Source organism: Nelumbo lutea, chromosome 2 (assembly GCF_056320005.1).
Source record: "Nelumbo lutea isolate HS-2025 chromosome 2, American lotus-T2T, whole genome shotgun sequence".
Classification (NCBI taxonomy): Eukaryota; Viridiplantae; Streptophyta; class Magnoliopsida; order Proteales; family Nelumbonaceae; genus Nelumbo; species Nelumbo lutea.
This window is the reverse complement of record NC_142685.1, coordinates 47,339,733-47,367,374: the sequence shown is the minus strand read 5'-3', so window position 1 is coordinate 47,367,374 and position 27,642 is coordinate 47,339,733. Positions and strand designations below refer to the sequence as shown.

The 27,642-nt window shown below is 40.3% G+C and overlaps 4 protein-coding genes and 1 pseudogene across 10 annotated transcripts; 3 read left to right on the top strand and 2 right to left on the bottom strand.

Annotated features, from left to right (window-relative positions):
• The first annotated feature begins 1,222 nt into the window (after window positions 1–1,222).
• Window positions 1,223–5,320, top strand: LOC148870423 (Ribosomal protein L10 family protein). Its single transcript, XM_088968229.1, has 8 exons — window positions 1,223–1,466; window positions 1,813–1,978; window positions 2,140–2,230; window positions 2,308–2,366; window positions 2,599–2,659; window positions 4,270–4,360; window positions 4,449–4,525; window positions 4,936–5,320. Exons 1-8 carry the CDS (start codon window positions 1,439–1,441, stop codon window positions 5,050–5,052), a joined length of 690 nt encoding a protein of 229 aa, XP_088824355.1. The 5' UTR covers window positions 1,223–1,438; the 3' UTR covers window positions 5,053–5,320.
• A 584-nt stretch (window positions 5,321–5,904) lies between these two features.
• LOC148870422 (pentatricopeptide repeat-containing protein At2g40240, mitochondrial-like) lies at window positions 5,905–7,214 on the bottom strand. The gene has a single exon (XM_088971840.1). It carries the CDS (start codon window positions 7,212–7,214, stop codon window positions 6,186–6,188), a length of 1,029 nt encoding a protein of 342 aa, XP_088827966.1. The 3' UTR covers window positions 5,905–6,185.
• Window positions 7,215–7,408: 194 nt separating this feature from the next.
• LOC148870421 (auxin response factor 11-like) lies at window positions 7,409–16,448 on the top strand. 6 transcript variants are annotated; one of them, XM_088971842.1, is made up of 10 exons: window positions 7,409–7,550; window positions 7,817–8,055; window positions 9,253–9,415; window positions 9,534–9,629; window positions 9,756–9,812; window positions 9,928–9,999; window positions 14,163–14,294; window positions 15,098–15,562; window positions 15,809–15,958; window positions 16,248–16,448. In XM_088971842.1, the coding sequence occupies exons 4-8, from the start codon at window positions 9,570–9,572 to the stop codon at window positions 15,158–15,160; spliced, it is 384 nt and encodes a 127-aa protein (XP_088827968.1). In that variant the 5' UTR covers window positions 7,409–7,550; window positions 7,817–8,055; window positions 9,253–9,415; window positions 9,534–9,569; the 3' UTR covers window positions 15,161–15,562; window positions 15,809–15,958; window positions 16,248–16,448. The 6 variants fall into 6 exon arrangements, with proteins under 6 accessions (XP_088827968.1, XP_088827972.1, XP_088827967.1 ...); XM_088971841.1 differs by having other exon boundaries at window positions 7,430–7,550; window positions 7,726–8,055; window positions 16,245–16,448; XM_088971846.1 differs by lacking the exon at window positions 9,928–9,999.
• Window positions 15,450–18,061, top strand: LOC148870420 (uncharacterized; annotated as a pseudogene). The gene is made up of 5 exons (XR_016107264.1): window positions 15,450–15,562; window positions 17,027–17,152; window positions 17,248–17,356; window positions 17,443–17,591; window positions 17,670–18,061. The product of XR_016107264.1 is annotated as an uncharacterized LOC148870420 (transcript).
• A 6,151-nt stretch (window positions 18,062–24,212) lies between these two features.
• Window positions 24,213–26,359, bottom strand: LOC148870419 (uncharacterized). The gene is made up of 3 exons (XM_088969971.1): window positions 25,915–26,359; window positions 25,358–25,704; window positions 24,213–24,881 (listed from the first exon to the last, which is right to left on the bottom strand). The coding sequence occupies exons 1-3, from the start codon at window positions 26,357–26,359 to the stop codon at window positions 24,213–24,215; spliced, it is 1,461 nt and encodes a 486-aa protein (XP_088826097.1).
• Between the last annotated feature and the right edge of the window lie 1,283 nt (window positions 26,360–27,642).

Sequence of the window (27,642 nt, the reverse complement as noted above, 5' to 3'; positions counted from 1 at the left end):
CTTGTAGTTGGTTCCATTGAAATGTTCAATCTTTGAGAAATCAAGAATTGTTGATAGTATCCAATTTCTCATGATGGGATTAGCAGAGATAAGTTCAATAAATGCGATTTTAAGATTGGTGGAATAATAATGTAAATAAGGCAAAATTGAACTTATAAGTGAACACTTTCCAAACCAAACTTCAGCAATGTTGCAGAACTATGAAGATGAAACTAGGATTTGCAGTGAAAGGGAGGGCTGAATCACACCGCTTGGTCACTCTCCTTAAAACCACATTTACCCCTATTGCTCAGTTTGGAAGGAGTACAAATACAAAATTGTGTGCAAAATCTTATATTTTGTATTATTTTGTATGTATTTATACAATACATATTTGTATTTGTACTCTTTCCAAACTGAGTCTATAGTGCAGCCGGGTGATTGCAAATCGGTCACCACGATAAAACAACCCACAAGGCACTAGTAGACAAGCACTCGTTTGCCAGACCTTAGCAAACGACAATAGTATGAAACTGGGTCGACCACTACTTTATTTATAAAGTGTTTCCAGTCACCCAAATGGACACATCTGTGTCCTTCAAAGAGAAGTGTCTATTCCAAAAAGAAAGCTTTTAAAATAAACTTTCAAATTCAAAAGTCAAAACTAGTTAAACTGGTCAAAGGCAAAACGATTTGGTATAACCCACATATACCTACACCTACACTATTAGTGATGGCGGTAGTGGTTCGTGGCACAAATGACCGATGGAAGGAGGGAAAATTTTTCTTTTTATCATTGGGTTTTATTTTCAAAATTTGAGGAATAATGGAAGACAAAATTAAAATTTTGTTTTTGCCATTAACATTTAATGACGATGTCAATTATAAGAATAGAGGTATTTAAGACAATATATAAACAGGTCAATAAACTAAATCATAAAGGTAATTTAAAAAATTTACCCTTTTTTTTATTACAGTTACATACAAGCATGACATTCAGGGAGTCCCATAGTGCGGCTGAGTGAGTGGCATGTGCTTTCAAGGAGATCATTTCTCCGCCCCACAATGTCCCAGAGCACATCTTCATCATGTATTAGAAATATCTTCCGATAATGATATTATAGATTCTAGTACTATCATCGAGATATTCCCAATATACGGCGGAGATGTGAACTCCTTTTAAAGTGTCCCGACGATTTTTGATTTGAGGATAAACGGGTTCGTTATGACTCGGTAATGTCACTCGGTTAACATCGCAGTTAGCGGGTCGGGCAACATTAGAGTGGAACACGGATTTAATCCAACCAAACCCGCCAGATTGCTGATTACCCTATTGTCCAGCGAACCAATCCCTCTGTATAAACCTAAACCCACAAAGAGGAGCTCCCCTGGTTGAAGGGGTTTTGAAACGTAAGGCAGAAGGGGAAGCCGCCTTTGCATACGCTTCATCTATTCAAGAATGCCGAAATCTAAGCGTAACAGGCCTGGTTAGTACTCTTCTTCTCGAGCACTAATATATCTAATCACTAAATCCGGTTTTTCTTCTATGTTTTCTTGCTTAAATCTACATTTTTTTTTTTTTTTTTTTGTTACTACTTTTCATGGGTAGCTTAGCTTTGGACTGCTGAAATTGAGCTAGTTTCAGAAATCTTATCGACTTCCTTAGATTTCTCAGAGTGATCTGTTTGAAAAGCTCAACCAGATTCCGTTCATGGGTTTTAGGGTTTTCTACACCAGTAATGAGGGTTAGAAGAGACATGATATTAGTCTTCCTTTTTCCTAGTTGATTCATTTTTTGTAGTTTTAATTTTTGATTGCATTGCGAAATGACAGTTACACTATCGAAGACTAAGAAGAAGGGGAAGGAGCACAAAGAAGCAATTGTCAATTCAATAAGACAGGCCATAGACAATTACAATTCAATATATGTTTTCTCTTTTGAGAACATGAGAAATCTCAAGTTCAAGGAGTTCAGGGAACAGCTTAAATCCACAAGCAGGTAATCAATTTCACGTTTTCCATTCTTTTCTGCTTTCTTGCTATTGATTAATTGTAAGCTTGCTACCTAGGATTCTAGGAACAAAGTATTGCTCAATCAGCATGTTATTAAAATTATAAAAGTTGAATGTGTATTTGTATTTGTTGTTGTCTTAATGCCAGATTTTTTCTGGGATCAAACAAGGTGATGCAAATATCTCTGGGAAGATCTATTGCTGATGAAGTAAGGCCTGGCATTCACAAAGTTTCTAAGGTATGCTAGCTGTCTTATGTCTCCAACAACTTATACTTATTCCACATGCTTAACATGATTTTCTTATTATATGTCAGATCTTGCGTGGAAATGCTGGACTTTATTTCACTAACTTGCCAAAAGAAGAGGTCGAAAGGTATCCCTTTAACATGTGGCTGTAATACTCTGAATAATACTAGTTAGATCCTTGGGAAAGTTATGATTTTCATTTTTAAGCTATTTGGAAGATTGAAAGACTCTGCAAAAAATTCTTTCATCTATAAGATGTACTCCTTTTTTGTTGTTCTTGGAGGTTAGGACCGCTGTCATCTGCATGTTTAATGTTGGTTTTTACATGATTCTGAGCTTCTTTTCACTTTGTTTTGCAGATTGTTTGAACAATATGAAGAGTATGACTTTGCTAGGACAGGAAGCACTGCAACTGAAAAGGTTTGGGAGCGAGGACCCATTATTTCCACTCTTTTCTCTTGTTAAGTTGTAGATTACTGAGCACAAAAGAGCTAGTTACCTTTTCTGTTTATTTCTATCTCGTTTCTCAGCCACTTGTTTAATGGAAACTAAATACAGTTATTATCATTGCCATGCCATTTTAAAATTGTTGTCCTTTTCATTTTAATACAGTTCAAAGATCTAGCCTAGGCAATATGGTTTTAAAGGTTTTTGGAATGATATTGGCTTTGGCTATAAAAAGGTAATTTGCTAATGGGTAGTGATGACAGAAATATTCTGACATCAAATTGGAAGCTTTCTAACTCCCATTGCTCTTCTTGTACTGATACATGTTCCATCAGAAAACAATACAATGGTGAAAAGCTCTGCCCATATACGAGCCCACTCAATAAATTGCCACCCTCTGGCTGTTTCTCTTGAGTTCTTGCTTCATTATAAGCCAAACTACCATTTAAAAATAATTGCTACTAACTAAAATAATGAAAAGATTATGAACATTATTTACTCTTTTATCTAATTTAATGAGTTCTTTAGGACAACTTGATCTACCATTGGCATTTGGTACATCAGTTCAGAGAATGCATGACTTATTTAGGACCTGTTATACAGACATGATGATGTAGGTGCTTTGCTTGGTTGAACAAGAACAGAAACTGCAATCCCTTGACACTCTTATGTATAGCAGATAAATAAACTGTCAGTATAAAGGGCAGCCCAGTGCATGAGGCACCTGCCAATGCGGGGTCTGGGGAGGGGCAGATGTATGCAGCCTTACTCCTGCACACATATAAAGGCTGTTTCCAAGATTTGAACCCTGGTCACTAAGGGTGTCAATGGACCGGTTTTGGATTGGACCTCGTCCAGTTCAAAATCAATTTGGATGGATTGGACAGACCAACAAGACATATTGGATTGGACCAATCCGGTCCAAAATATTTATTAGATTGGATTGGACCTGATCCATCTGTGACAAACTTATATTGGATTGGGTTGGATTAAGCCAATATCTGGTCCATTAATATAAGATAAGAATATATGTGTCAATGGACCGGGTTTGGGTTGAAACCAATCTAAATCAAAATGAACTTTAACAGATTGGATGGTCCAGACATTGAATTGGACCAGTCCAAATTGGTCCAAAACATTCATTGGATCGATTTGGACCTGGTCCATTTATAATGGACTCACATTGGACTGGATCGGATTGGACCAAATCCGGTCCAATTGACACCCCTACTGGTCACCCACTTCGCAATGGAACAACCCAACGGTTGGGTGAAGGCCCATCCTCAAATAAGTTCAGTATAATTATCTAAAATTGCAAAAGGCATCAAATTCACAATTTTCATTTAGATACTAATATAGGCTCATTTTTTTCCTAATATTATTGTACCTTCATTCCTTTCCAATAGATTGTAATACTACAAGTTTTACCTGGCATATGAATGTACACTGGATGATGTTTCATGCTTGTAAAATTATATGTACTTAATTTATACACCTTGTACCATCTGGATACATTGATTGCTATTTATGGTAATTGTCACTGCAAAAAATAATGCTTAAGGTGGCGTCCTTGATTGTTGCAGGTGGAGCTTAAAGAAGGTCCTTTGGACCAGTTTACTCATGAAATGGAGCCATTTCTGCGCAAGCAAGGGATGCCTGTTCGGTTGAACAAAGGTGTGGTTGGCAACTTCTCATCGCCTTTCAATCATCTATTGAGTTGAACATGTATATGATAGTGATTCTATTCATCATTTCTTTATAGGTGTGGTGGAACTCGTGTCTGACTTTGTCGTCTGTGAAGAAGGAGAACCACTGTCACCTGAGTCATCACGCATACTGGTTTGTTTATATCCTACAGAAATTGGTGCATAGTTAAAATGGAAGCTCAGTCAATTTTCTTGGGGTTTACCTATCTTTTAGAGGCTACATGGAACTTGTTATGAATGGAAGGATATAACTTTACATTCTACATGAGTTCCATGTGGCATCTTTTTATGTGCCGGAGGTCTCATTCAATATGGATAATCATTGCATTTAACATAGCATGAAGTAATTTTTCTTTAGGGCAATGACATGATCTTAATCATCCATTCAAATTGCAATATTTGGGTGGTTAAAGAGCTGAGAATTTGACTGGAGAAAATGATGTTATCCCTTGTTTAAATAACTCCCGATCAGGTTTATATTGACCTAGGTTGATGTCATTAAATGCATGATCTAATTAGGCTCTCATTTTTGTTCATTTGCAGCGTTTGCTTGGGATCAAAATGGCTACTTTTCGTCTTCACTTAATATGCAGGTGGAGCCCCGATGATTTTGAGCTGTACAAAGAAGGGTTGGATCTTTCCGATGTTGAGTCATCATAGGTGCGGGTATGCTCATTCATGCAGCTGTATACTACATGAGGGGAGTGGTCTTCATGTTTATTTTTGGCAGCGGTGAAGATATTCAAGGAGATGCTTGCAATCTTGTTTTTCTTGCTTTTCTTTAAACTGCATTGCAATTATCTGCTCCCACTTGGGGATATGATTGTAACCATAGGGCTTAAGGGGTGAACTTTTTAATAGATTTAAAAACGATTGTCATAATGAACCAAAGTCAAATTTTGTGGAGTAACTTGTTTACTTCTTTCTATCAGCTAGAATCAAATTTCCTATACTTCACTAGTGGGTTGAATTGAAGTCACCAGGATTACTCACTTGGTCTTTTATTTTGCAAGAATACTGCCTATTGGCGAAAAATGACATCAGACGTGAGCAAAATAGTAATTCTAATCCTTTTAGCACAGAAATAATTGGACAGGCTTGGGTTTTTACCGGACCTCTGCACCTTATTCTGGATTTTGAATTGCAATTACAGGTTACGTCTTTAGAGTTTGGATAGAATAGAGATGGATGTAAGAAAAGTAAGATATTCATTGCTGGGCTTAATGCGTTACTTGTACATCTTTTCGACGTTTTGCAGGAGTTTAAGGTTGATTCCCGTGTGCAAATAAAGCGAAGTCCTAGATCACATCGTCTATACTGCATTAAAAAACTGCATAAGTTGAGACTTGAACCATGTGACATAAATTGTTGATAAACTAAAAATTTAAGCATGAACCATGGATCTATTTGCAGAAGGTGAAGCATGGATGTATTTGCAGGAGGTGGTGAAGTTCTCGAAGGAAATCATCACATCTACTCTCTCTCCGTTCTATGTTGAAGTCCATTTCTCCATTGAAATAAAAATCATAACATCTATTCTATATTCTCTTTGTATTTAATTCTTCTATTATGGATACAAGAGACACTCTTATCTATTCCAAATACATTAAAAGAAAGTTCATATCAATGGTCAAATGGAGTTGGAATCGGAAGCCGGGACTGCCTAATAATAAAAAACCAAGCATTAAGTATAATCTCATCATCACATTCATGAAGCCCTTCATTAATCGTAAAACAAGCAACGCCAAATTATATCACATCAGATGTTTCGATCGATTAGTGATTAATCAAACTCATTTGGTGACTTTGATGGTCTTCAGTAGCAATTCCGCATAATCTGTTCTTAACTTGTGTCCCATCACTAAACCCCTCTTGTCCATCTCCCCCAGCACCAATTTGGCTTCCTTAAACCTTCTCGCCCTCATCAAACATCTACCCAGGAATCCAAAGTTCTCCGTGTCCAAGCCCTTATCTATTCCCCCATAACTCAACACCAACTCCACCGCCTGTCCAAAGCAACCCAATTTCATCAACCAATTAATGACATGCGCATGCGTAGAATACAGCGCAGGAACACCGTCATCCACCATCCTCCTCAACAGCGCCAATGCTCCTTCCACCCTCCCTGCCTTACATGCTCCCAATACCATCGCGTCGTACGTCCTCGGGTCCACTTCCAACCCTTCTTCCAGAATCTCCCTCAGGACTCCGGCCGCAGCTTCTAAATCCCCGGCGACGCAATAGGCGGTCAGTATGTAGTTGTAAGAGGTAACGTCCGGGGTGATTCCATTGTCTTTCATCAGTGCTAATACGCGCCGGGCCTCCTCCATGCTCTTCTTTCTTGTCAAAGCGTTGAGAATGGGGTGGAAGGTGCAGGCGTTGATGCCGTGTTCGCCCCGAATCATTGTATCAATGAGACGAAGGGATCTTTCTGTCTGGTCCAATTTGCAGAAACGAGCGATTAGGGCATCGAAGGCGCTCTTGCGGGCGAAGCCCTTGTCAAGACGACTTAGGGTCTGTATCAGGTCAGAGAGGTCGTCCACGGCGCCGGTGATGAATTTGAAGGTATTGGTGGTGTTGAAGCATCCGTCCTTGGTGCGTTTGTTGAGAAGATAGTGAAGGGTGGTGAAGTCTCTCGAATGACCGGCGATGTTGACGAGTTGGTCGTAGTGAGCTGATGTGGGTTTATCCGGGTCTGTAAATTCTAGTTTAGCTTTCTCATCAGTATCGGTGGTGCTGCAGAGGCAACGGGAGGTGATGTAGAAGAAGGAAGCATTAGGTGTCCTCAAGATCTCTTTTGGGTTTTTTCGGAGGATAAACATGGTTCAGAGGCGTCGGAGGGTGGCTGAGAGGACACGACGACGGGAAAGGTTAGGGTTTTTCCAATGTTATTGTTGGGCGGTGCCGCTGCTGCGGTGGGGAGTGGAGAGAACCAAATGCTGGCTCGTTTTTTTCCAATGTTCGCTCTTCGGCCTTCGCACATGGACATGGTGATGGGTCGGGTGTATGTGGACTGAAGCTGGACCGGGCTAGTCTGGACTCTGGTGGCGGTGGGTGTTTAAGCCCAGCCCATGACGTAACCAGATTGATCTGCCCTTTTTCGCACCTGTAGTCTGCAGACTGCCGTCACTTATTTGGATTCGTTGAGAAGGAATCAGGTCTCAGCTACCAATCATATCTTTTATATATATAAGGGCGCTTTCCCCTTTCGCAAAACAGAATCTTCCTATTCAATACCGTTGTTTATTAAGTGTAAATTGCATGACTGACCACTTGTCTCTTCCTCTATTTTGCATGTACAACGCGTATTTACTTTTTTTCTCATCTTTTCAGAAATTTTTTTCCCTCTCTCCATTTTCCACTTGCCACTTCGTCTCACTACTCCTCTCTCTCTTCCTTTGACACATTTCTTTCTCTCTCCCAGCTTTCGTGTCTATCTTCCCGCTCTCTCTCTACTTCCTCCGAAAAACCGGGGACTTCTATCGCTTCTTCTTCGCCGGTAGCATCACCCTCTTTAAAACATTGGTCGGGCATCGGTCAGCATTGCTTTGTTTTCCCTTTAACAGAAATTGTTCCCCCAGCTGCAGCCATCTATTTCAAACCATAATTTTAGCCGAAGCTCCCCTGTTCTCTTGATCGGATCAGGTCAAAATCCCATCTCAGGTAAGTTCTAACATACTCTGCAACTTTTTTTTTTCTTTCTTCTTTATATTTCATTTTCGTTTTCTTCTCTCTAATGTTGCATCCGGTTGTCAACCAACAGAGGCGGCAATGAGGTACTGGGAAACCATCCTCTGTAATTGTTTGGTTGACGCCATAGTTGATAATAAACCCCTGTAATTGATTTTGGAGTCGGTAATTAGGAGGCGAACGTGTTGGCAGTAATTAAAAGAGGAAAATCAATAGTTTCTATGCTTATCTATTTCTCTTTTTTTTCTTCACTTGATTTTACTATTAAAAGGGCCATTCATCTCATCGTGTTTTATTCTGTTTCCTTTTTCTTGAATGAGTTGCAGATCCTATTACATTTCTTGCTTAATTGTTTCCTAGCAGTATTTATAATATCTGTGGTGTTTAGAAATTTATTCGACTGTGAGATTTGCTTCGTTAACTCAGTTGATGATCAGAATCATATTTCTTTAGTTGTTTCAGCCTGTTGAATGGATGCGTTTGTACTTATCCGATTGATTTAATTTCACTGGACTGGGATTAGAGATTTCCAAATCGGTAGATTACTTTGTCGACCAAGGAAGACTACAGATGACGTTCTCAATGTTTGGGGAATTGATCCTCATAGCCAAATAAGAAATGAGAAAAAGGAAAAAAAATAAAAAAAATACAATAATTAACATTGTGAATTACAATCTCATTGAAAATATATATATATATATATTGCATGAAAAACAAGTGGCAATACCTTTTCATTGCATCAAAAACAATTGTCAAATACTCTTTCCCTCTCTTCGGAGGAAAGAGAGAGAAATAACAGTGAGAGGGTTATATTTTTTATTCATCTTCTCTGCCATGAGTTGCGAAACAAACCCAGAATCCCCTCCTTTGCTCTGTTCCAGTGGTCTGGGCGATGCAGTATGATGGAACTGAGACCTTCATCAGCACTCTCAAAAAAACGAGGGCTTTCTTCGTTGCCTTTTTTGATTGAGCTTTCATTAACTGCTGGCTTTTCCACTCCCATGTGACTCCATTCCATTATTTTCACTCACGCATGGGGTTTACCTTCTCAAACATTCTTTATTATTGGTTTGTAATTTTTAGGATTTAGTTAAGCGATATTTTTTTTCTCTGTTATAAAAATCTTGGAGCTTAAAACTTTGATTTTCTTGGTTTCATGCTTCGTTTAAGAGGGATAGAAGAACACTGGAAGATCTTTGTTGTGATAAGCAAGGACTGGGAAAGGGACATGCTGGATGAATGAATGGCTATTGGAATTGAGAAGCGCGGGCCCCCTCGCTGCTGTTCCTCGAGTCGGTGAGAAGGTCTTCTACCTCCCAAACACATCGAGCAGGTTCTGTTTTTTCCTGTATCTCTTTCACTGTTTCATTCCTGTGATCTGAGTATTCAGTGCTGTACAATAATCATTTGTTTTCTTTTCAGTGTGTATTAACTATCTAAATTCTTTGTAGGTTAAGGCCTTCTGAAAGCTTGATAATGATCTGAAAATGCCCATCTACCATATACCTTCCAACATTCTGTGCACAGTTGTAAATGTTGAGTTAAAGGTCTGTCTCACTGTCAGTCAGTCTGTGTATCTTTCTCTCTCTGCTCCCCACCTTCAGTTCGGGTGGGAGGTGATCGTTATTTCGTTTTCTAATAACGTTATTGGCTGGTTTTTTCTTGGTTTGCAGGTGGAAAAGGAAACAGATGAGGTGTTCGCTCAAATAACACTTCTTCCAGAAACGAAGGTTGCCTACTGACTTGCTGAAATTGGAGAATAGTTTATATACCCACTTGTTTGATTGCAGTTGATCTACTTTTCTAGGTCTTAGATACGGGCTAACGTTTGGATTTTTGCATCAGAATGACAATAACCTGCGGCATCGACTGCTTGAATCTCTCCATCGGAGTCCTCAGAGGCCTAAAGTTTTTCCAGTATTATATCTTTCCCATGTCATAGTTGAACCAAGCAAATATGGGAAATATATTTTCTCTCTTGTTTTCTGAATAAACCAAGCAGAGCCTAAGGATGTGAATCAGGATGCTCTGGTTCAGTGGTTAAGGCCACTGATGTAACCGTTTTCGGCCATGTATCAATGTATCAATGTTTTGTGATGTAAAATTTTTTGGCTAACTACCTCGTTATTTGACCTGGTGGTGGCGTGCCTTAGTGATGAGTTATTTGGTGGTGAACTGCCTACTGGCGAACTGCTCGGGGGCGAATTGCCTACTAGGCGGCCGGTGACTTAGAGAATGCTAGAGCTCCCTGGTGAGGCGCAATCCGACTGCCCTCAGCATGAGGTGGTATTCTTTCCTTTGTAGGCAGCAGGAGCTGAGGGACCTGCGAGAACTTCATCTTTTCCTCCTCTTTGTAGGTGGCGGGAGCTGAGGGACCTGCGAGAATTCCATCTTTTTCTCCTCTTTGTAGGTGGCAGGAGCTGAGAGACCTCCGAGAACTCCATCTTTTCCTCCTCTTCGTAGGCGGCGGGAGCTGAAGGACCTACGAGAACTGAATCAGAGGTCCCGGGGGTATTTTCCCGGTGGGGGCTCTCCGACGCTTAAGTTAGCACTCTTATTGTAGAGAGCTTTGAAGATAATATGAGAGAGCTAGAGAGCAGGTTACTTCACTTTTTTCATCCCCCTCCCCTTTGGGGGGTGAGGTCTTTATATACCGGAGTCCTCGTGGGTTAGGTGGGTGAAAAGCCTCCAAACGGTAAGACTCGTCGCATCCTGTCAGAACCGGGGTACGGTGGTGAATTCCTCGAGGTCGTCAGGCTGGCGCTTGTGTCAGGCGGTCAGGTCGGCGCCTGGGCCAGGTTGTCAGGGGGGCGCCTGCGTCAGTCGGCAGGTCGGTGTCTAGGCCAAGTCGTCAGGTCGGCGCCTGTGTCAGTCGGCGGGTCAGTGTCTAGACCAGGTCGTCAAGCTGGCGCCTGTGTCAGTCGGCGGGTCAGTGTCTAGGCCAGGTTTGTCGGTGGGCGCCTTATGGGTGGCTTGGCCGGATCATGCGCTAGGCTGGTCCAGGTCGGCCAGGTTGTGCAGGCCGCACAGGTCGCGTGTGTCGCACGCAGGTCACGCAGGTGTGCGTCAGGCCGCGCGCAGGTCGCGCCAGGCCGGCCAGACTGGTGCCTGGGTGGGTCACCAACTTCGTAAGTTTGTTGGCTGGGTGTTTTCCTAGTTGTCACGAGGTGCCATGTGTCACAATTTCACTGGAGGGCCAAATCTGTCCTCATCAATAGCCTCCCACTCCCGAGCTGATAGTAACTCAGCGAAGGGAGTAGATTTCTTTTGGCCCGTAAGTCGATGAGCTAGTAAGTGCTGATCCAATTACTAGTGTGGCCCGTAGGCTTTGGGAGCGACTCGTAGTCTACTCTTCTTTGACTTTTGCCCGTGCCGGAGAGGCGACCGGGTCTTTAGTAGTAATGTGGCCTGTAGGCTTTGGGAGTGACCAGTGGTCTACTCTTTTCTAACTTTGCCCGTGCCGGAGAGGCGATCGGGTCTTAAGTAGTAATGTGGCCCGTAGGCTTGGCCTGCATTAGCTTCATAATGCCGGTCACCTACTCCTACAAGAAACTACTAGGGGCTCGACCTTCGGGGGCAGCACTACTAACTTTAGGTTGCCAGCTCACACGGGAGCCTTGGAAGGCTCGACCAGTAAGGGCGCCTATGTAGTCAGTTGGCCGCCAACTCCCACGGAAGCCACGAAGAGCTCATCTTTGTAGGGGGGACCTTGCGGAGAGGACTGATGTGGCATTATCTGAATTGAAAGTAAGGTTGGTAGAGCTACTTAGTCCGTTAGCTCCCTGCATAGTCTCTGAGTTCATAAAAAATGTAAACTATAAAGCGATAGGTTCAATTTCTAAAAAGTGAGGACTTAGTTTTGGCAAGATGAGAATTTAGCTTTTGTAGGATGAGAACTTAGCTTTTTGTAGCGTGTTCCCATAGACGACGCCAATTGATGTAACCGTTTTCGGCCATGTACCAATGTTTTGTGATGTAAAATTTTTTGGCTAAGTACCTCGTTATTTGACCCGGTGGTGGCGTGCTTAGTGATGAGCTACTTGGTGGTGAACTGCCTACTGGCGAATTGCTCGGTGGAGAACTGCCTGGGGGCGAATTGCCTGGCGGCGAATTGCCCGGTGGCGAACTGTCTGGTGGCAAACTGCCTGGTGCCGAATTGCTTGGTGGCGAACTGCTTGGTGGCGAATTGCCTGGTGGCGAACTGCCTGGTGGCGAACTGCCTGGTGGCGAGCTGCTCAGTGGCGAGCTGCCTGGTGGCGAGCTGCTCGGTGGCGAGCTGCCTGGTAGCGAATTGCCTGGTGGCGAACTGCCTCGTGGCGAATTGCCTGGTGGCGAACTGCCTCGTGGCGAATTGCCCGGTGGCGAACTGCCTGGTGGCGAATTGCTTGGTAGCAAACTGCCTACTAGGTGGCCGGTGACTTAGAGAATGTTGGAGCTTCCTGGTGCGGTGCAATCCGACTGCCCTCAGCATGAGGTGGTCTTCTTTCCTTTTTTGGCAGCGGGAGCTGAGGGACCTGCGAGAACTTCATCTTTTCCTCCTCTTTGTAGGTGGCGGGAGCTGAGGGACCTGCGAGAACTCCATCTTTTCCTCCTCTTTGTAGGTGGCGAGAGCTGAGGGACCTCCGAGAACTCTATCTTTTCCTCCTCTTCGTAGGCGGCGGGAGCTGAAGGACCTGCGAGAACTGAATCAGAGGTCCCGGGGGTATTTTCTCGGTGGGGGCTCTTCGACGCTTAAGTTAGCACTCTTATTGTAGAGAGCTTTGAAGATAATATGAGAGAGCTAGAGAGCAGGGTTACTTCCCTTTTTTCATCCCCCTCCCCTTTGGGGGGTGAGGTCTTTATATACCGGAGTCCTCGCGGGTTAGGTGGGTGAAAAGCCTCCAAACGGTAAGACTCGTCGCATCCTGTCAGAACCGGGGTACGGTGGTGAACTCCTCGAGGTCGTCAGGCTGGCGCTTGTGTCAGGCGGCCAGGTCGGCGCCTGGGCCGGGTTGTCAGGGGGCGCCTGCGTCAGTTGACAGGTCAGTGTCTAGGCCAGGTCGTCAGGTTGGCGCCTGTGTCAGTCGGCGGGTCAGTGTCTAGACCAGGTCGTCAAGTTGGCGCCTATGTCAGTCGGCGGGTCAGTGTCTAGGCCAGGTTTGTCGGTGGGCGCCTTATGGGTGGCTTGGCCGGATCATGCGCTAGGCTGGTCCAGGTCGGCCAGGTCGCGCAGGCCGTACGCCGCACGCAGCTCACGCAGGTCGCGCGCGCGCCGCACAGGTCGTGTTTGCCGCACGCAGTTTGTGCAGGCACGCGTCAGGCCATGCGCAGGTCGCGCCAGGCCGGCCAGACTCGTGCCTGGGTGGGTCACCAACTTCGTAAGTTTGTTGGCTAGGTGTTTTTCTAGTTGTCACGAGGTGTCACGTGTCACAATTTCACTGGAGGGCCAAATCTGCCCTCATCAGCCACCACCATCTCTTTTGAGAAGAGAGAGAGAAGGAAGTTAACGATACAACTGAACTGCATTGTCAGTCATTACCTTGTCTCATCTTTCCCCTACTAGGCCAGTTCCCACATCCTAACTTTCTTGGTAAGCATTGTCAGTCATTACCTTGTCTCATCTATATCTTTCACATCACCCTTGCCAACTGGTTGGAAGCTGGTTCTAAATTCTAATGATTGTTTATAGTCGAATATGGGGTGAGGGTGACCAGCACGTATCTTGAATTTTCTTAGTTAATCACACACATGATAAAAAGAAAGAAACAAAGAATTTTTTTTCTTGCTTCAATAGTTGAAGCTTGAAATACATACTCACATGTCTCTTTGCTTCTCTAAATTGTCATCTTTATCCTGTGAAATTTTTTCAGAACTTTATTCAATTGCCTGAATCTCTCTCTCTCTCTCTCTCAATGCGTCTCCTCATTTTCCAATTGTGAAATAAAATATCGAATCATCCCTCGAATTCCTCTATCAGTCTTTATGCATTTTCTTAGCACTTCCATACTATGACCTTAGCTTTAGCTTTTGAGATTGTGAATCAATCAGGTGCTATACATTTTCTTGTAACATAACTGAGCCTTCATTTAAACATTTTCCAGGTTATGGGTTATTCTGACACTGATGTTGCGGAATATCTTTTTAAAGCAAAGCCTTTGATTGATGCATTGGTAAAGTTTCTCTGCAATGACCTTACAAAAGCATGTGCAATTGAGCCACCTCCGGTTCCTAAGGTAAGCACAAAAGCATGATCTCTAGCTATTAAGGCCATGGGTTCAGTCATCAGGTTAAGGCCAAGAAATCTGCATATAGTAAGTAGGCCCCCTTGTAATTTATACTGTTTACACAAACTACTTCAGTTATATACTATATTCTTTTGAGTTGATTATATTTATATATAATAATTAATATTAATAATCTAATATCCACTAATTAATAATTTAAGGCTGTGTTTGGTTGCAGTGCAATTTTATTTGCATTAGTATAAATGTATGGGACTGCAAATAAAAAAAAATGCAAATTCTGGTTTCATTTTATTTTGGTTATCTATACATTAGTATAAATGTATGGGAGTGCATTAGTATAAATGTATGCAGTACAATTTCCTTCATTTGTACTGCAATCAAACAAAATAAGCTAAAATTTGAAACAAAAATAGCTCAGAATTTACACTCGAATCATTTGCACTGCTATAGTTTTGATTGGTCAAACAATTTTCATTTGGCGTTGATGTCTGTATACGACTTGACCAAACAATTTTCATTTTTCATTTCGAATCTGCAAAGTTGTAGTTATCATTTTTTTTTTCCTCATTGCTTTGAGTTGTTTCCTCGGGAAGTTTTTGCAGGCTATTGATATTAATGTGGCTTTTTCTTAGATCAGATTCCCCCTCCAAACTTCGTTATTTAACTTATTCCTATTTAAGTGTATTGTTCTGTCTGCAGCGTTGTGAAAGTTGGAGTTTGGTTGTTTCAGTTCTTCCACCCGATACGCTATCTCTGTTTTTATTCATTTATTTTTTATTTTTTGGTGGCAGTCCTCGAGACAGCTGAGACTGAACCTTAAGGCTGTATCTCAAGCATCTGCACCTATTAACTGATCTAACAAGGGTTCTCAGAGAGATCTTCGAAGGAGTCCTAGATGGCAGTGATGAAACAGATTTAAATCCATATTCCAAGCAAATACCTTTAAGGGCTAAGTTGAACATATATGAACAGAATTTCTCTTAATAAATTACATACAGAAAGCTGAATAGGAGTTCCAGAAATTAATAGCTTGTAGGAGATTAAGTCAGATTATTCTTTATTTCTTTCATCTTAGTGCTGAAGTTGATGACGCATTGATTATGGATAAAGTTCAGTGAATTCATTGCAAAACACATTGGAGAGATGGAAGGCATCTTGTTGGAAGATGAAACAGGGGCTTTTCTTGGGAAACACCCGGGGTTTTGGTTTTATACTATTGATCAACGCCAAGGTCTACGCCTTCCTGGAGGACTCTGGTATGTTTTCTTCCCTTTTGGATGCAGTGGTTCTTCTTTGTAAGTTTGATTAACAAAGTCCAGTAATTTTAATCACCCCAAAACTCTTCCCTTTTACTTCTTATGTCCTATCAGTGGTTCTTCTTAATGTTAATAATATGCTCCTACCGGTCTTGTATGTTGAGATTATTCTTTCTACATGGTGGTCGTAGTTTTTATTATCTAATTAATGGTTTTACCCATGAAAATGCTGTGCGTTGCATGTAGGTATGTTGTGAAAAAGGATGTCAAAATAATGTTGTATTTGTCTCAAGAAATTATTATTCATTTAACAAAAGAAGGCGCAGATTCCGTGTTGGATCCCTGAAATGGCTTGCTAGATTGCCTCCAGATCAGTTTAATAAGCTCCAACGCAAGGTAGGAATTCCCAATTTTATTTCTTATTTTCCATACCTTGCCAGTTCGTGGTAATAGTTTCCACAGGCAAACTATTTCAATGCATACAATGTGTTTTCTACTCTTGGTAATGATGTTTATTCTGTCTTGATGAGATTTAACATCAGATAAATCTGATCGTGTGTGCTTCTAATGTAATTATGATTATTGATAATTTAATTAGATGTTTATTCTCCCTCTCTCCCTCTCTCCTCTCTCTGTGTCTCTCTCTTGTCTCACTTTGCTTGAATCCTGTCTCTCATATCAGCAGTGGTAACTGACGCTCTGACCGACAACTGACTGAAGAGAGAGGTGGTGCTGGAAGGGATACTATCGAGGGAGAGAGGAGCGGAGAGGGAAAGAGACTGAGAGCTGACTGAAGAGAGAGGTGGCGGTGGAAGGAAAGAGACTGAGAACTAAAGAAAGATGTGGTGGTGGAAGGAAAGAGAGAGGGAAAGAGACAGAGGAAGAAGAGGAGGAATGAGAATGAGAGTGAGAGAGAGAGGGTGCCTGGAATTGCAGTGTCGAACGGCCACCTTCGACAGAAAAACAGGGGCCAATTCCAGTTATCTCAGTCGAATGGCCACCTTCGATGTTCGATTATCAGAGGCCATCTCTCAGTCGAACTGCCAACTACAGCGTCTTCAACTCTTCAGGCCTTAAGTAGTTTGATCATCAGGTACTTCTTTTCTTCATCTTCTTTCTTCTTCTTCTTCACAGAAAAAACAAGGGATCTGCCCAATCTTTTTTTTTTTTTCATTGGGTTACTGTCTTCACTTTTTACACCGAACAGGGGTTCCGCTCACCCCCTTCTTCTTCACGGAAAAACAGGGGCTCCGCCCAATCTTTTTTTTTTTAATTGTGTTTCTTCACTTTTTACACTGAAAACAGGGGTTCCGCCCGCCCCCATCTTCTTCGGTCTCTCTCTCTATCTGTCGGTCTCTCTCTCATATCTCTCCCATACGGACCCAGGTTCTATCGGCGTTTGATGCTGGTTTATTTTTATTGGCTAGGCCTGGATATTTGGCCCATGCTCAGGAGTGGCTGAACCTGTCAAAGCCCAAGTTGTCCAATCCAAGCTACTGCAGGAGGCCTCTGTACGGTGATATCACTCACATGGCTCTTCTCGTTGACGCTGTTGGGACCCTCCTCGTTCCCTCCCAACCCACGGCGCAAGTAAGAGTAATTTTTAGTGTAGTACCCGCTGATGAGTGATGATCAATCTCGTTGTTTAACTGCTTTGGCATTTTTGAGGCTATCTCTATGTGCAGATATGTTGATAATGGAAGACCCTTCTGGCAATTCATAGTCAAATCTTCCACTGGTTATTCAAATTCAGAGTACTTTGAGGAACTTTATAACTACTATACAACTGACAAGGTTGTGACAGTTCTATTAGAAAATTTTCTCATTTATATACCTTTCTATCTACAGAATTTTGAATGTATATCCTGACTGTTTCACAGGCTTGGCACCTCTGTAATCCTGTTGCTGAGAAGGTGTTTGAGGCCATTACAAAAGCTGGTGTGAAAATAGCTGTTGTTTCTAACTTTGACCTGTTTTGCGGGCATTGAACTGTGAACATTGGTTTGATGCTATAGCAGTGTCAACTGAGGTATGTAAATCAAGATATGGTGGCTTGGCCATATTATACTACTTCCATTTTAATGGTCCATGATATTTTTCACAACAGGTTGAAACAGAGAAACCAAATCCTAAAATATTTTTGAAGGCCTGTGAACTTTTGGGACTAAAACCTGAGGAGGTTGTTCATGTTGGCGATGATCGAAGGAATGATATATGGGGTGCAAGAGATGCGGGGTGTGATTCTTGGATCTGGGGAAGTGATGTTCACTCTTTCAACGAGGTGTATTACTTGCACTCAGTTCTATGTCTGTGCATTGTATTACTCTAATATCAAGAAATTGGATAGTTGTTAGTTAGAGTGCTAGACTACTATCGGGGAACCAATGTGCTATAATCAACATCATATATGTGTTAACATCTGCTATGATACCTTGGATTGCACTGCATTAGCAAATACTTGTCCAAACTGAGAAAGGATTAAACTATTGCATATCAAAATCTCAGAATAGCTTTTTTTTTTTTTTTTTGTTTTTGTTTTTGTTTTTAATAGTCCAAAAGCAAAAGAATTATCCAAATGGAATCTAAACTGATGCATATCAAAATCTCAATTCAGCTTTTCTTCATTTTTTTGTTTGTTTTTCATAATCCAAAGTCCAAAAGCAAAAAAAAAAAAAAAAATCCAAATGGAACCCAAGATGATGATTATTTTGTATACTTCAATTACTCCATCAGAATAAACTGAGTAAATGAGACATAATAAATTAATAAATGGGATATTATTATAATGATTAGCAAAATGTTATTGAAAACATTTTGATTTTATAATTAAAATAATAATTAATTACTACTAAATTAATAATATTGAAAAATAATGGCTACACAATTAAAACTATTAAATTAGATTATTTAATTTGGATTAATTGCTTTAATTTTAATAATAAAACTAGTTAATTGTTCAAAATTGGTTACTAAATTACTAAAATTATAGTAACTACTTTAAATAATTACATTAATTATTTAATAATAACAAAAAACTAAACAGTAATTACTTAAAACTTTTAAAAATGATAAAATAAATTATCTAATTTATAATAATAATAGTAGTAGCAGCAGCAGCTGTGGAGGGATGGGTTTTGAGGGTAATAGCTTTGGCCCCCACTCCCTTCTGAGCCTAATGGGTTTGTAAGTGATAAAGAATAAAGGCTTTAAGAATATGTAAAATGCCGGTCCGGATGTAGTAGGCACGTTAGATAAGCACAATGAGTGAATACGTAATAATTATGTGACACATGTCCCGGATAATGTGTCTTTCATCCAAATGTTTTTGTTTCGTTAGAAATTATCCATTATCTTATTATTTTTGTCAAAATAATTAAAAATAAAAATAATGAAAAAGGGGAAAATCTAAATGCATTGGGAGTTGAGACTCATTTATGTTTTTTTATTATTTATTATTTTTAATTATTTTGACAAAGATAATAAAATAATGAATAATTTGTCTAACGGAACAAAAATGTTTGGATGAAAGTCACATTAACTGGGACATGTGTTACACAGTACATTGTCTGTTTTCTCGAAAGTGGTGCCTGCTCAATGATCAAATGCATTTACAGTCTTGCAATTTCTCTAATTTCTCTATTTTTTTTTTTTCATTTCCAATTTTTTCTTTCAAATTTATCATCATGGTTTGCCCCTGCATAGCAGGGGCCTCTCTTTAGTATCAAACGGGTATGGGATCGGGTAGATTCCAAGGTTCAAAGTATCATTACGTATCGGCCGATACGTATTGTTCTGGGACCCTTCCGATATGCCCCTACAGTGGGTGTATCGGGGTCTGACTGGTTCAAGGGATGGAGGGGTCTTAGACTTCACCTGAACCAGTTTTGAAAAAAAAATAAAAAAAAGGTAAAAAAACGAGTATCGAAACACCTGATACGCCGGTAGGGAAGTATCTGGTGTATCGATATTTTGAACGTTGGTAGATTCTAATTTTTTTCCCTTCTTTTTTAACCGTTTTCTGGTATGATTTGGTCACAACCCGGACCCGGTTTATATGGAAAGGGCAATTAGTAAATGTTTCATACATGTACACCCTCGTCTCATGATTACGATCTTCGAGTAACAAGTGTGCCGTCGTTAATTGTTATGGAGAATGGGATGTGCCTGAATCATTACCCACCCCAAACGAAGAATCGAGACCATTCATTTAAGTGGGTTTCATCATATTCATATTCATATATCGCCCACGTTCTAATTAAGGAGATCGATCCGGTCGGGGTCATTGCTTCCTGGTAAGTCTATGAAATGGAGCGGTTCTATCCGAAACCCGATTTAGTAGATATGGATTCTCTTCCCTAAACATTATTTTAAATTAAAGATAAGTAAATAATCCGGAGCGGGGATGGTTGATAGACTTGAAGGGTATGGGATATGGATCTCATCTCGATCTCAAATCTCAATCATGCATATTTCCTTACATGTAGTGATGTAGGAAGTAGCGTAGTAAGCAATTGGAGTGGATTGGATTTGGGCCATTTGGCTGGATGCAGTCCATATCCGACCCTTTTCGTGTGTTAATTCCAAGCTCCGAATATCGATGCAAGCATGGCCAATCATCTGGAACAGGATGTCCAGACACCAGACTGATGTGACATAAGATGAAGCGCTAAAAAGCACTGCAACAATTCTCACTTCTCAGGGAGCGATGAGAAAGATTGAGAACACAGGGACAGGCAGATACATCCTCGTGTCTGACTGGGACCCAGATATGCATCGCTTTCTCAGCTCATCTCATCAGACCATGGAAGATCGAACTACCACTTTTATCACATGGACACCATAGAAACTAGAGATAAGAGAGAGAGATTAAATTGCAATTTGCAACAGAAGGAATTTAGCTAAACGTATCAAAAATAAAAAATCCGTAGATGCTATAAAGACGAGAAAGAGAGAGAAGTTGGACTCAAAGCTTTGGGCAGATGGGAACATCAGTCAAGCCTCATGAATCCAGTCGCGTCAGTCAGAACACAAAAAAAAAAAAATTTACAAAATCCATTTCGTGATTTTCCAGAATTTCCAACCTCTAAGAACCGAATCTAAAAAAAATAAGAGAGAACTAAAACTAGCTTTTGTATATCTTTTCGAGCACGACAACTTGTTGGGTTCATAATCTCCGAATCTCTTGGGTACCCATGAATCAAAACAATCACAAAGTTTCTTCTGTTTTTTTTTTTTTGGTTGGATTAAAAGGACTACTTGCTTTAATATTAATGTTTTTTTCTATTTCTTTTTTTTCCTCGGTTTGCTTTGTTTCGTTTTTCTTCCGGTTTTGTTTCGTTTCCTTCTGAGATTGTCAAAAGATGTTAATTTTAATCCATCCTCTCCCACACTTTCTCTTTTCTTTGTTTCGATGTTTTGTTTTGTTTGACCTGGTTGAGTTGGGTCTATTTGTGACAGCAGGAAAACTGACACCCTCTTTAACAAATGCGAATTTAATTTAAGTTAATTTAATTTTATTCTCTCTGTTGATTTTGCGGTGGGAGGGGATTTTTATTAGAGAGATGTCCTTTCCGGTTTTGTGTGATTTTTAAGAAGCCTAGGGTTTCTTTCTTACTTTTCTCTTACGACCTTGGTTTCGATTTTGGGAGCTAAATATCTGGTTCTTCTTTGTTACGTCGTCGTTTTTTCTTGATTTCCTCCATCTGGGTTATAGTTTTCTCTTGATTTCCCCATCTGGGCCTTTGATTTTTCTTTGTTTTCTCATCTAGCTCTGTAATTTTTCCTGTTCTGTCATCTAGGTCTGTGAATTTTTCCTGGTTTTCTCATCTGCTCGGTTGTTTTGCCGACTTGGAAGAGATTTCAGGTCTGATTTGAGTGATTCTGGCGGGGTTTTTGTTCCTCCTTGTGCGTATTCTTCCAGGGAAAAGATTGTTTTAGGATTATCGACCTTGCCCGGTGGGGGTGGTTCTGAGAGATGTTATGCTTGGAGGGATTGTGGCGGATTTAGAGGTTTGGTTTGTTTGCTTGGTGGAAATTGGGTTTTATTTCGGGAGAAGATTTTGACTTTTGAGGTTGGTCTATGAATAAAATTGATCAGATACAGAAGGAAATATTCAAGAACAAAATCGAAGCAAAACGGATGCAGAGGAGCACCAAGAAGAAAAGAAAATGCGTCGATTCTTTTTTAATTAGCTCCACAGTACAACTATAAATAGATGCAGGATAACCGACTAACTAACAAGAAAAGAAAACAAGAAAGTGCTGACTAGGACAACAACTACATGACTCTAAGTGACTATTACAATTGTACATAATATTCTTCATCCCCCCTTAAGTTGGAGGCTGATGAGGATCAAAAAGCCCCAACTTGGATAGTAAAAGAGCAAACTGTGGAGCTGCTAAACACCTAGTAAAAAAGTCAAGAAGTTGCAACTTGGATGGAATATACGAAGGAAGCACAAAACCATCCTTATACTGCTCATGGAATCAATCTCTAAATGCTTCGTCCGTTCATGGAAAACAGGGTTCGCAATAATATGCAAGGCAGCCTGATTGTCACACCACAATCCGATGGGCAACTGAACAGGTATACAAAGATCACGGAGGATGTAATGGATTCATTGAATTTCACAAGCGGTAGATGCTAAGCTGCGATATTCAGCCTCGGCGGAGGAACGGGACACCGTGGCTTGCTTCTTAGTCTTCCAAGATATTAAGGAAGTACCCAAGAAGATACAGTATCCTGTTAAGGGCCGGCGAGTATCAACACAAGATGCCCAATCAACATCACAGTAGCCTTCTAACTTAAGTGTATTACCAGCAGGGAAAAAGAGACCCTTGGAAGGAGAACCTTTCAAATATTTGAGTATATGTAAAGCAGCTTTCCAGTGAGAATCACACGGGTTCTGTACAAATTAACTGAGTTGTTGTGTTGCATAAGTGATATCCGGTCACGTGAAACCTAAATACAGTAATCTCCCAATCAATCTGTGAAATTTATCAGGTTCTGCAAATGGAGTATCCTGCTGCTGTGTTAACTTTCGTGTTTTCGGCAATGGAGTACTTGCGGGTTTAGCACCAATCATCCCTGTATTAGTAAGCAAGTCAAGAATATACTTGCATTGATTCACATATGTTCCTCGTCGTGATCGACATATTTCATGACCTAAAAATATTTCGCAGGACCAATATCTTTAATCGTAAATTCATTGTGCAGAAACTGTTTCATAGAAGTAATATTGCTCTCGGAACTGCTAGTGACAAGAATATCATCCACGTAAACTAACAAAATAATGAACTCAGAATCTAACTTTTTAACAAACAAGCAGTGGTCATGTGCGGATTGTCGAAAACCAACTTGTAGACACTTAGATGTGAGCTCAAAATTCCACTGTCGAGAGGCTTGTTTCGAGCCATATAAAGATCGTTTTAATTTGAACACTTGACCTACTACAGCCTTAAGATATCCAGGTGGGGAAGACATATACACATCTTCATTGAGATAACCATGTAAAAATGCATTGTTGATATCCAATTGATGCAAAGGCCATTGATTAGCTGCGACTAAAGCCAAAATAATTCAAACTGTGACAGGTTTCGCAACAGGAGAAAAACTATCCACATAATCAATTCCAGCTACTTGATTATACCCCTTCGCCACTAAACGAGCCTTATATTGATCAATTGTGCCATCCAGTTTAAGTTTCAATTTGTACACCCATCGGCAACCGATGGCCTTTTTATTATTAGGCAACTCAGTTAACTGCCATGTATATTCCTTTCTAAGGCATCAAGCTCAACATCCATTGCTTTAACCCATTCTGGATTGAGTTTAGCCTCATCATAAGAGCATGGCTCTCGAGCATTAGCTAAGTAAGTGAAATATGTGGAGAAAAATTCACAAAATTAACAAAAGGATAAGTAGGTGGGATATGTGGGGATGATAAATGAATTGAATTGGAAACATAGTCTTGCAGCCAGTTGGGTGGTTTCTTAGGTCTAGAGCTGTGGCGGATAAGAGGTTGTGTGGAAGGAGATGATTGCGGCATGGGAGCAGAAATATTAGAATCAGATAAAGGCTGATTGGTGGAAGATAAATGTGCAGAGGGAATAAAATCAGTAGAGGAAGAATGTTCAACAGAAACAGAAGAATCAAATGAATCAGAATCCTGATAAATGGGATGTGGAATAACAGGAGTGGATGTGGAAGTAGAAGAGGTGGCCTTATAAGGGAAGACACTTTCATGAAATACAACATCTCGAGATATGATGGTGTGATGCTCATCTAGATCATACAGATTAAATGCTTTATAACCAGGAGCATAACCTATGAAGATGCATTTGTGAGCTCTAGGAGAAAATTTGGATGTGTGAGGCTGAACATTAGTGGCATAGGCTAAGCAATCAAAGACTCTGAGATGTGAGTAATCCGAAGGCTTGTTAAACAATAATTCATAAGGACTTTTCCAAGATAGAACAACTGAAGGCAATTTGTTTATTAGGTGTGTTGCAGTTAAAAGAGCATCACCCCAAAATTTTATTAGGTGGTTGCTTAGATTTCACAAGAACTACTTGGACATACCTTATGCGCCATAAATCACAAACTATACAGTAGCTGCAATCATTTTTTAAGCTTGTTAAAACTCAGGTCTCAACTACTATCAAATCTGTGAGGTCCATTCTGTTGTGGAGTGTAAACACAAGATTTCTGATGTAGGACATCGAGATTAGTGAAGAAAGAATGACATTCTTGGCTTAAGAATTCAGTGCCATTATCGGACCTCACAGATTTGATAGTAGTTGAGACCTGAGTTTTAACAAGCTTAAAAAATGATTGCAGCTGCTGTATAGTTTGTGATTTATGATGCATAAGGTATGTCCAAGTAGTTCTTGTGAAATCATCTACAATAGTAAGCATATAATGTGCTCCGAATATGGTTGGTGTCTTATAAGGCCCCCATATATCCACATGTATTAATTCAAAAGGACTGGAAGTATGAATGCTGGACAAATCAAAAGGAATTCTGGTTTGCTTAGCCAAAGGACATATAGAACAAATTTCATTAGCTGCAGAATTTATTACAAAAGGAAGATGCTTCATAACGATTGTAGAAGGATGGCCAAGTCTCTTGTGCCAATCCAAGTAATCAACAAACAACTGTTTATTACTAGTAGCAGCAGCATTACAATGAGCAGAAGGAACAAAATTGATACAAGAAGCAAATTTAGAGATAGTAGTTGGCAAGAAAGAAGTGTGATCAAGAATGTAGAGATTCCTCATCACTTTGCCAATAGCAAGAACTTGATTACTCAGCTGGTCCTATAGAATACAATGAGTAGAGCAGAATAAGACACTAATATTTGAGAAAGAAGAGAGTGTATGGACAGATAGCAGATTGAACTTGAAATCAGGTATATATAGGACATTTCTAAGAATTAAGTTGGGATGTAAAACAACATCACCAATCTGTGTGACCTGCCTTACATTCCCATCCGGTAAGTGAACAATGCTGGTATGAGTAGGAGTATGGCTATGAGTTAAGAGAGTTAAATCTGCGTACATATGACTCGAAGCACCTATATCTATTATTCAAGAACCATGAACTGTATAATGTGACTTACTAGAACCAGAAGAATAAATTGTACCTACAAAATCTTCGGTGAAATCTCCAAAATGTGCGCATTAACTCTGTTCTCCTCCACCAGCTGTGTATTCTTCACAAGCTTCCTCAACTCTTTTTGCATGATTTCTGCTAAAGTATTCATGTTCAGTGAATTAATTTGGTTTCTGCATACCTCAAGTGGCGAATCAGCCATATTGGCAAAAGCCTTCTCAGATTTTTGCTGCTTTTGCTTCTTCAAATCTTTAAGCCAATATGGATAGCCATTTTTCTTAAAACAAGTTTCCACAAGATGACCAGAAGTATTACAATAAGTACAAAATCTCTCTCCCTTGTTCTTTCCATCTTTCTTCTTGAAGTTGTCTTGGTTGCTTGTTTGATTGTAAGTATTCGCAGATTGTCCTGCAGATTTTGCTAATAAAACACTACTTTCAATAGACTCACCAAAGTTAATATGAACTTGCTGTTGTTTTTCCACTCTCATTACCATAGCATACACATTGTTTATACTCGGTAAAGGATCTATTACCAATATCTAATTCTTTACATTGTCAAATGAATCATTTAATCCCATTAAGAATTGCATAACTCTGTTGGAGGAGTTGATTTCTTCCATTTTCTTTGAGGCAGAGCATGTACAATTGCAACTGCATTTTGGAACTGGTTCCAAACAATTGATTTCATCCCTTAGTTTTTTTAAATTGTTCGAATACATAGCAACATTATTGTTACCTTGCTCTATTGAAGCTATTTGTCTCTTGAGTTGATACAATTGTCGTCCATTACTTTGGCCAAATTTCTCTTCTAATTCCAACCATAATGCCCTCGCAGTAGGAGTGTACACAAATGCCTCTGTCATCTCCTTTGACATCGAGTTCAATATCCATGAAATCACCATAGAATCTACATGACTCCATTCTTCATATTCAGCTGATGTAGGATCAGGTTCCTTGCAAAAACTGTCTATAAAGCCTAATTTTTTCTTGGCCCTTAAAGCAATTCTCATAGACCTACTCCAAATCATGTAATTGTTCATGTTAAGTGAATTAGTTACGAGACTTATATTAGGATGATCGGACGGGTGCAACTGCATTGACGTCTTCACTGAACGATTGTTCGAAGCCTGGTTTCCATCTCCTGTACTCGCGCTTTCGTCAGTCTTCTTTGCAGAGATCATACTCTCGAATCAAGAGAAAACTTCAAATACAGATTACTTCAGCGTAGCACACAAGATTCAAAACCGGAACTCTGATACCATGATCAGAAACAGAATAAAATTGATCAGAAACAGAAGAAAATATTCAAGAACAAGATCGAAGCAAAACGGATGCAGAAGAGCACCAAGAAGAAAAGAAACTGCGTCTGTGTTTCTTTTGTAAGTAGCTCCACGGTACAGCTATAAATAGGTGCAGGATAACCGACTAATTAACAAGAAAATAAGAAAGTGCTGACTAGGACAACAACTAACTAATTCTAACTGACTATTACAACTGTACATAATATTTCAGTCTACTTTTATTATGGTGTAGTAATGCGTCAGGGGTTTTGATTTGGGACAATTTTCTAGTGGATTTATTATTAGAAGTAGAACTCAGAAGAAGAGAAGAGTTGGACTAAACTGTACACGGGGGGATAGGCGTCTACGGGTGTCCACAGTCGTCAGTCGTAAACTAATTGATAGGAATATTGGGTATTGATTTGTGTTCACAACTGAGTTGGATGTTTGATTCCTTTCTTTTGAAGATTTTTTCACTTTAATGTTGTCATCCTGAGCCATCCTGAGCCATCCTCCATGATTGAGTAGATTCTTTCTCAATTGAGACTAATACAGTACAGGTACAGGGAGGGAGCCAACGGAACAAGGTAGGGTCTAGGGTTACATAAAAAAAGAATATCTGCATCTTCACTCTACAACTAGAAGCCACGTAATAAAGGTAATATCATCTAGTTTCCCTACATGACCTACATCTATATTAGCCATGGCCCATGGTGGAGGTACCCCTATCCCCTATCCCCTATCCCGCGGTAAATCCAAAGCGTTCACATAGGAGGAATGTGGTTTGCTTGCCACGTGGAAATGGTAGGACCTTTCCGATTATAAATTGACAACTAGTCCATGGTGAAGCCAAACAATAATAATACAACATTCACAAAATACATAAATATCAATTCTTAATTATATGTATATTATTTGGGTCATGGCTGACTTGGTCATGAGAGACACATGGCTGTCTAGTCATTGCCCGATGAGTTCGGTTATGTTGACTACGTTAGTATAGCTCGGCCACGTAGGCATAGTCCGGTTACATTGGCATAGCTCGACCGAGCTACGCTACTATTGTGGCCCTCATCTTATCCTCTCACTCACGCCAGTTATACGTTACGAGGATAAACACTATGGATAATAAGAGAGAGGAAGACAACTCCGTTGAGGAGCAGGACTTTACCTCGAAGACGTCA

Bases quoted from the DNA above. Each gene is read 5' to 3' on its own strand.
- LOC148870423 (XM_088968229.1), top strand. From the start codon at position 1,439: ATGCCGAAATCTAAGCGTAACAGGCCTG. The intron at 1,467-1,812 runs GTTAGTACTCTT...GCGAAATGACAG, and splicing joins ATCTAAGCGTAACAGGCCTG to TTACACTATCGAAGACTAAG. The intron at 2,660-4,269 runs GTTTGGGAGCGA...TGATTGTTGCAG, and splicing joins GAAGCACTGCAACTGAAAAG to GTGGAGCTTAAAGAAGGTCC.
- LOC148870422 (XM_088971840.1), bottom strand. From the start codon at position 7,214: ATGTTTATCCTCCGAAAAAACCCAAAAGAGATCTTGAGGACACCTAAT.
- LOC148870421 (XM_088971842.1), top strand. From the start codon at position 9,570: ATGCCCATCTACCATATACCTTCCAACATTCTGTGCACAGTTGTAAAT. The intron at 9,813-9,927 runs GTTGCCTACTGA...TTTTTGCATCAG, and splicing joins CACTTCTTCCAGAAACGAAG to AATGACAATAACCTGCGGCA. The intron at 14,295-15,097 runs GTAAGCACAAAA...TTTTGGTGGCAG, and splicing joins AGCCACCTCCGGTTCCTAAG to TCCTCGAGACAGCTGAGACT.
- LOC148870419 (XM_088969971.1), bottom strand. From the start codon at position 26,359: ATGATCTCTGCAAAGAAGACTGACGAAAGCGCGAGTACAGGAGATGGA. The intron at 25,705-25,914 runs GTAACAATAATG...TATTGGTAATAG, and splicing joins AATAGCTTCAATAGAGCAAG to ATCCTTTACCGAGTATAAAC. The intron at 24,882-25,357 runs GTATGCAGAAAC...TGTATTCTATAG, and splicing joins TGGCTGATTCGCCACTTGAG to GACCAGCTGAGTAATCAAGT.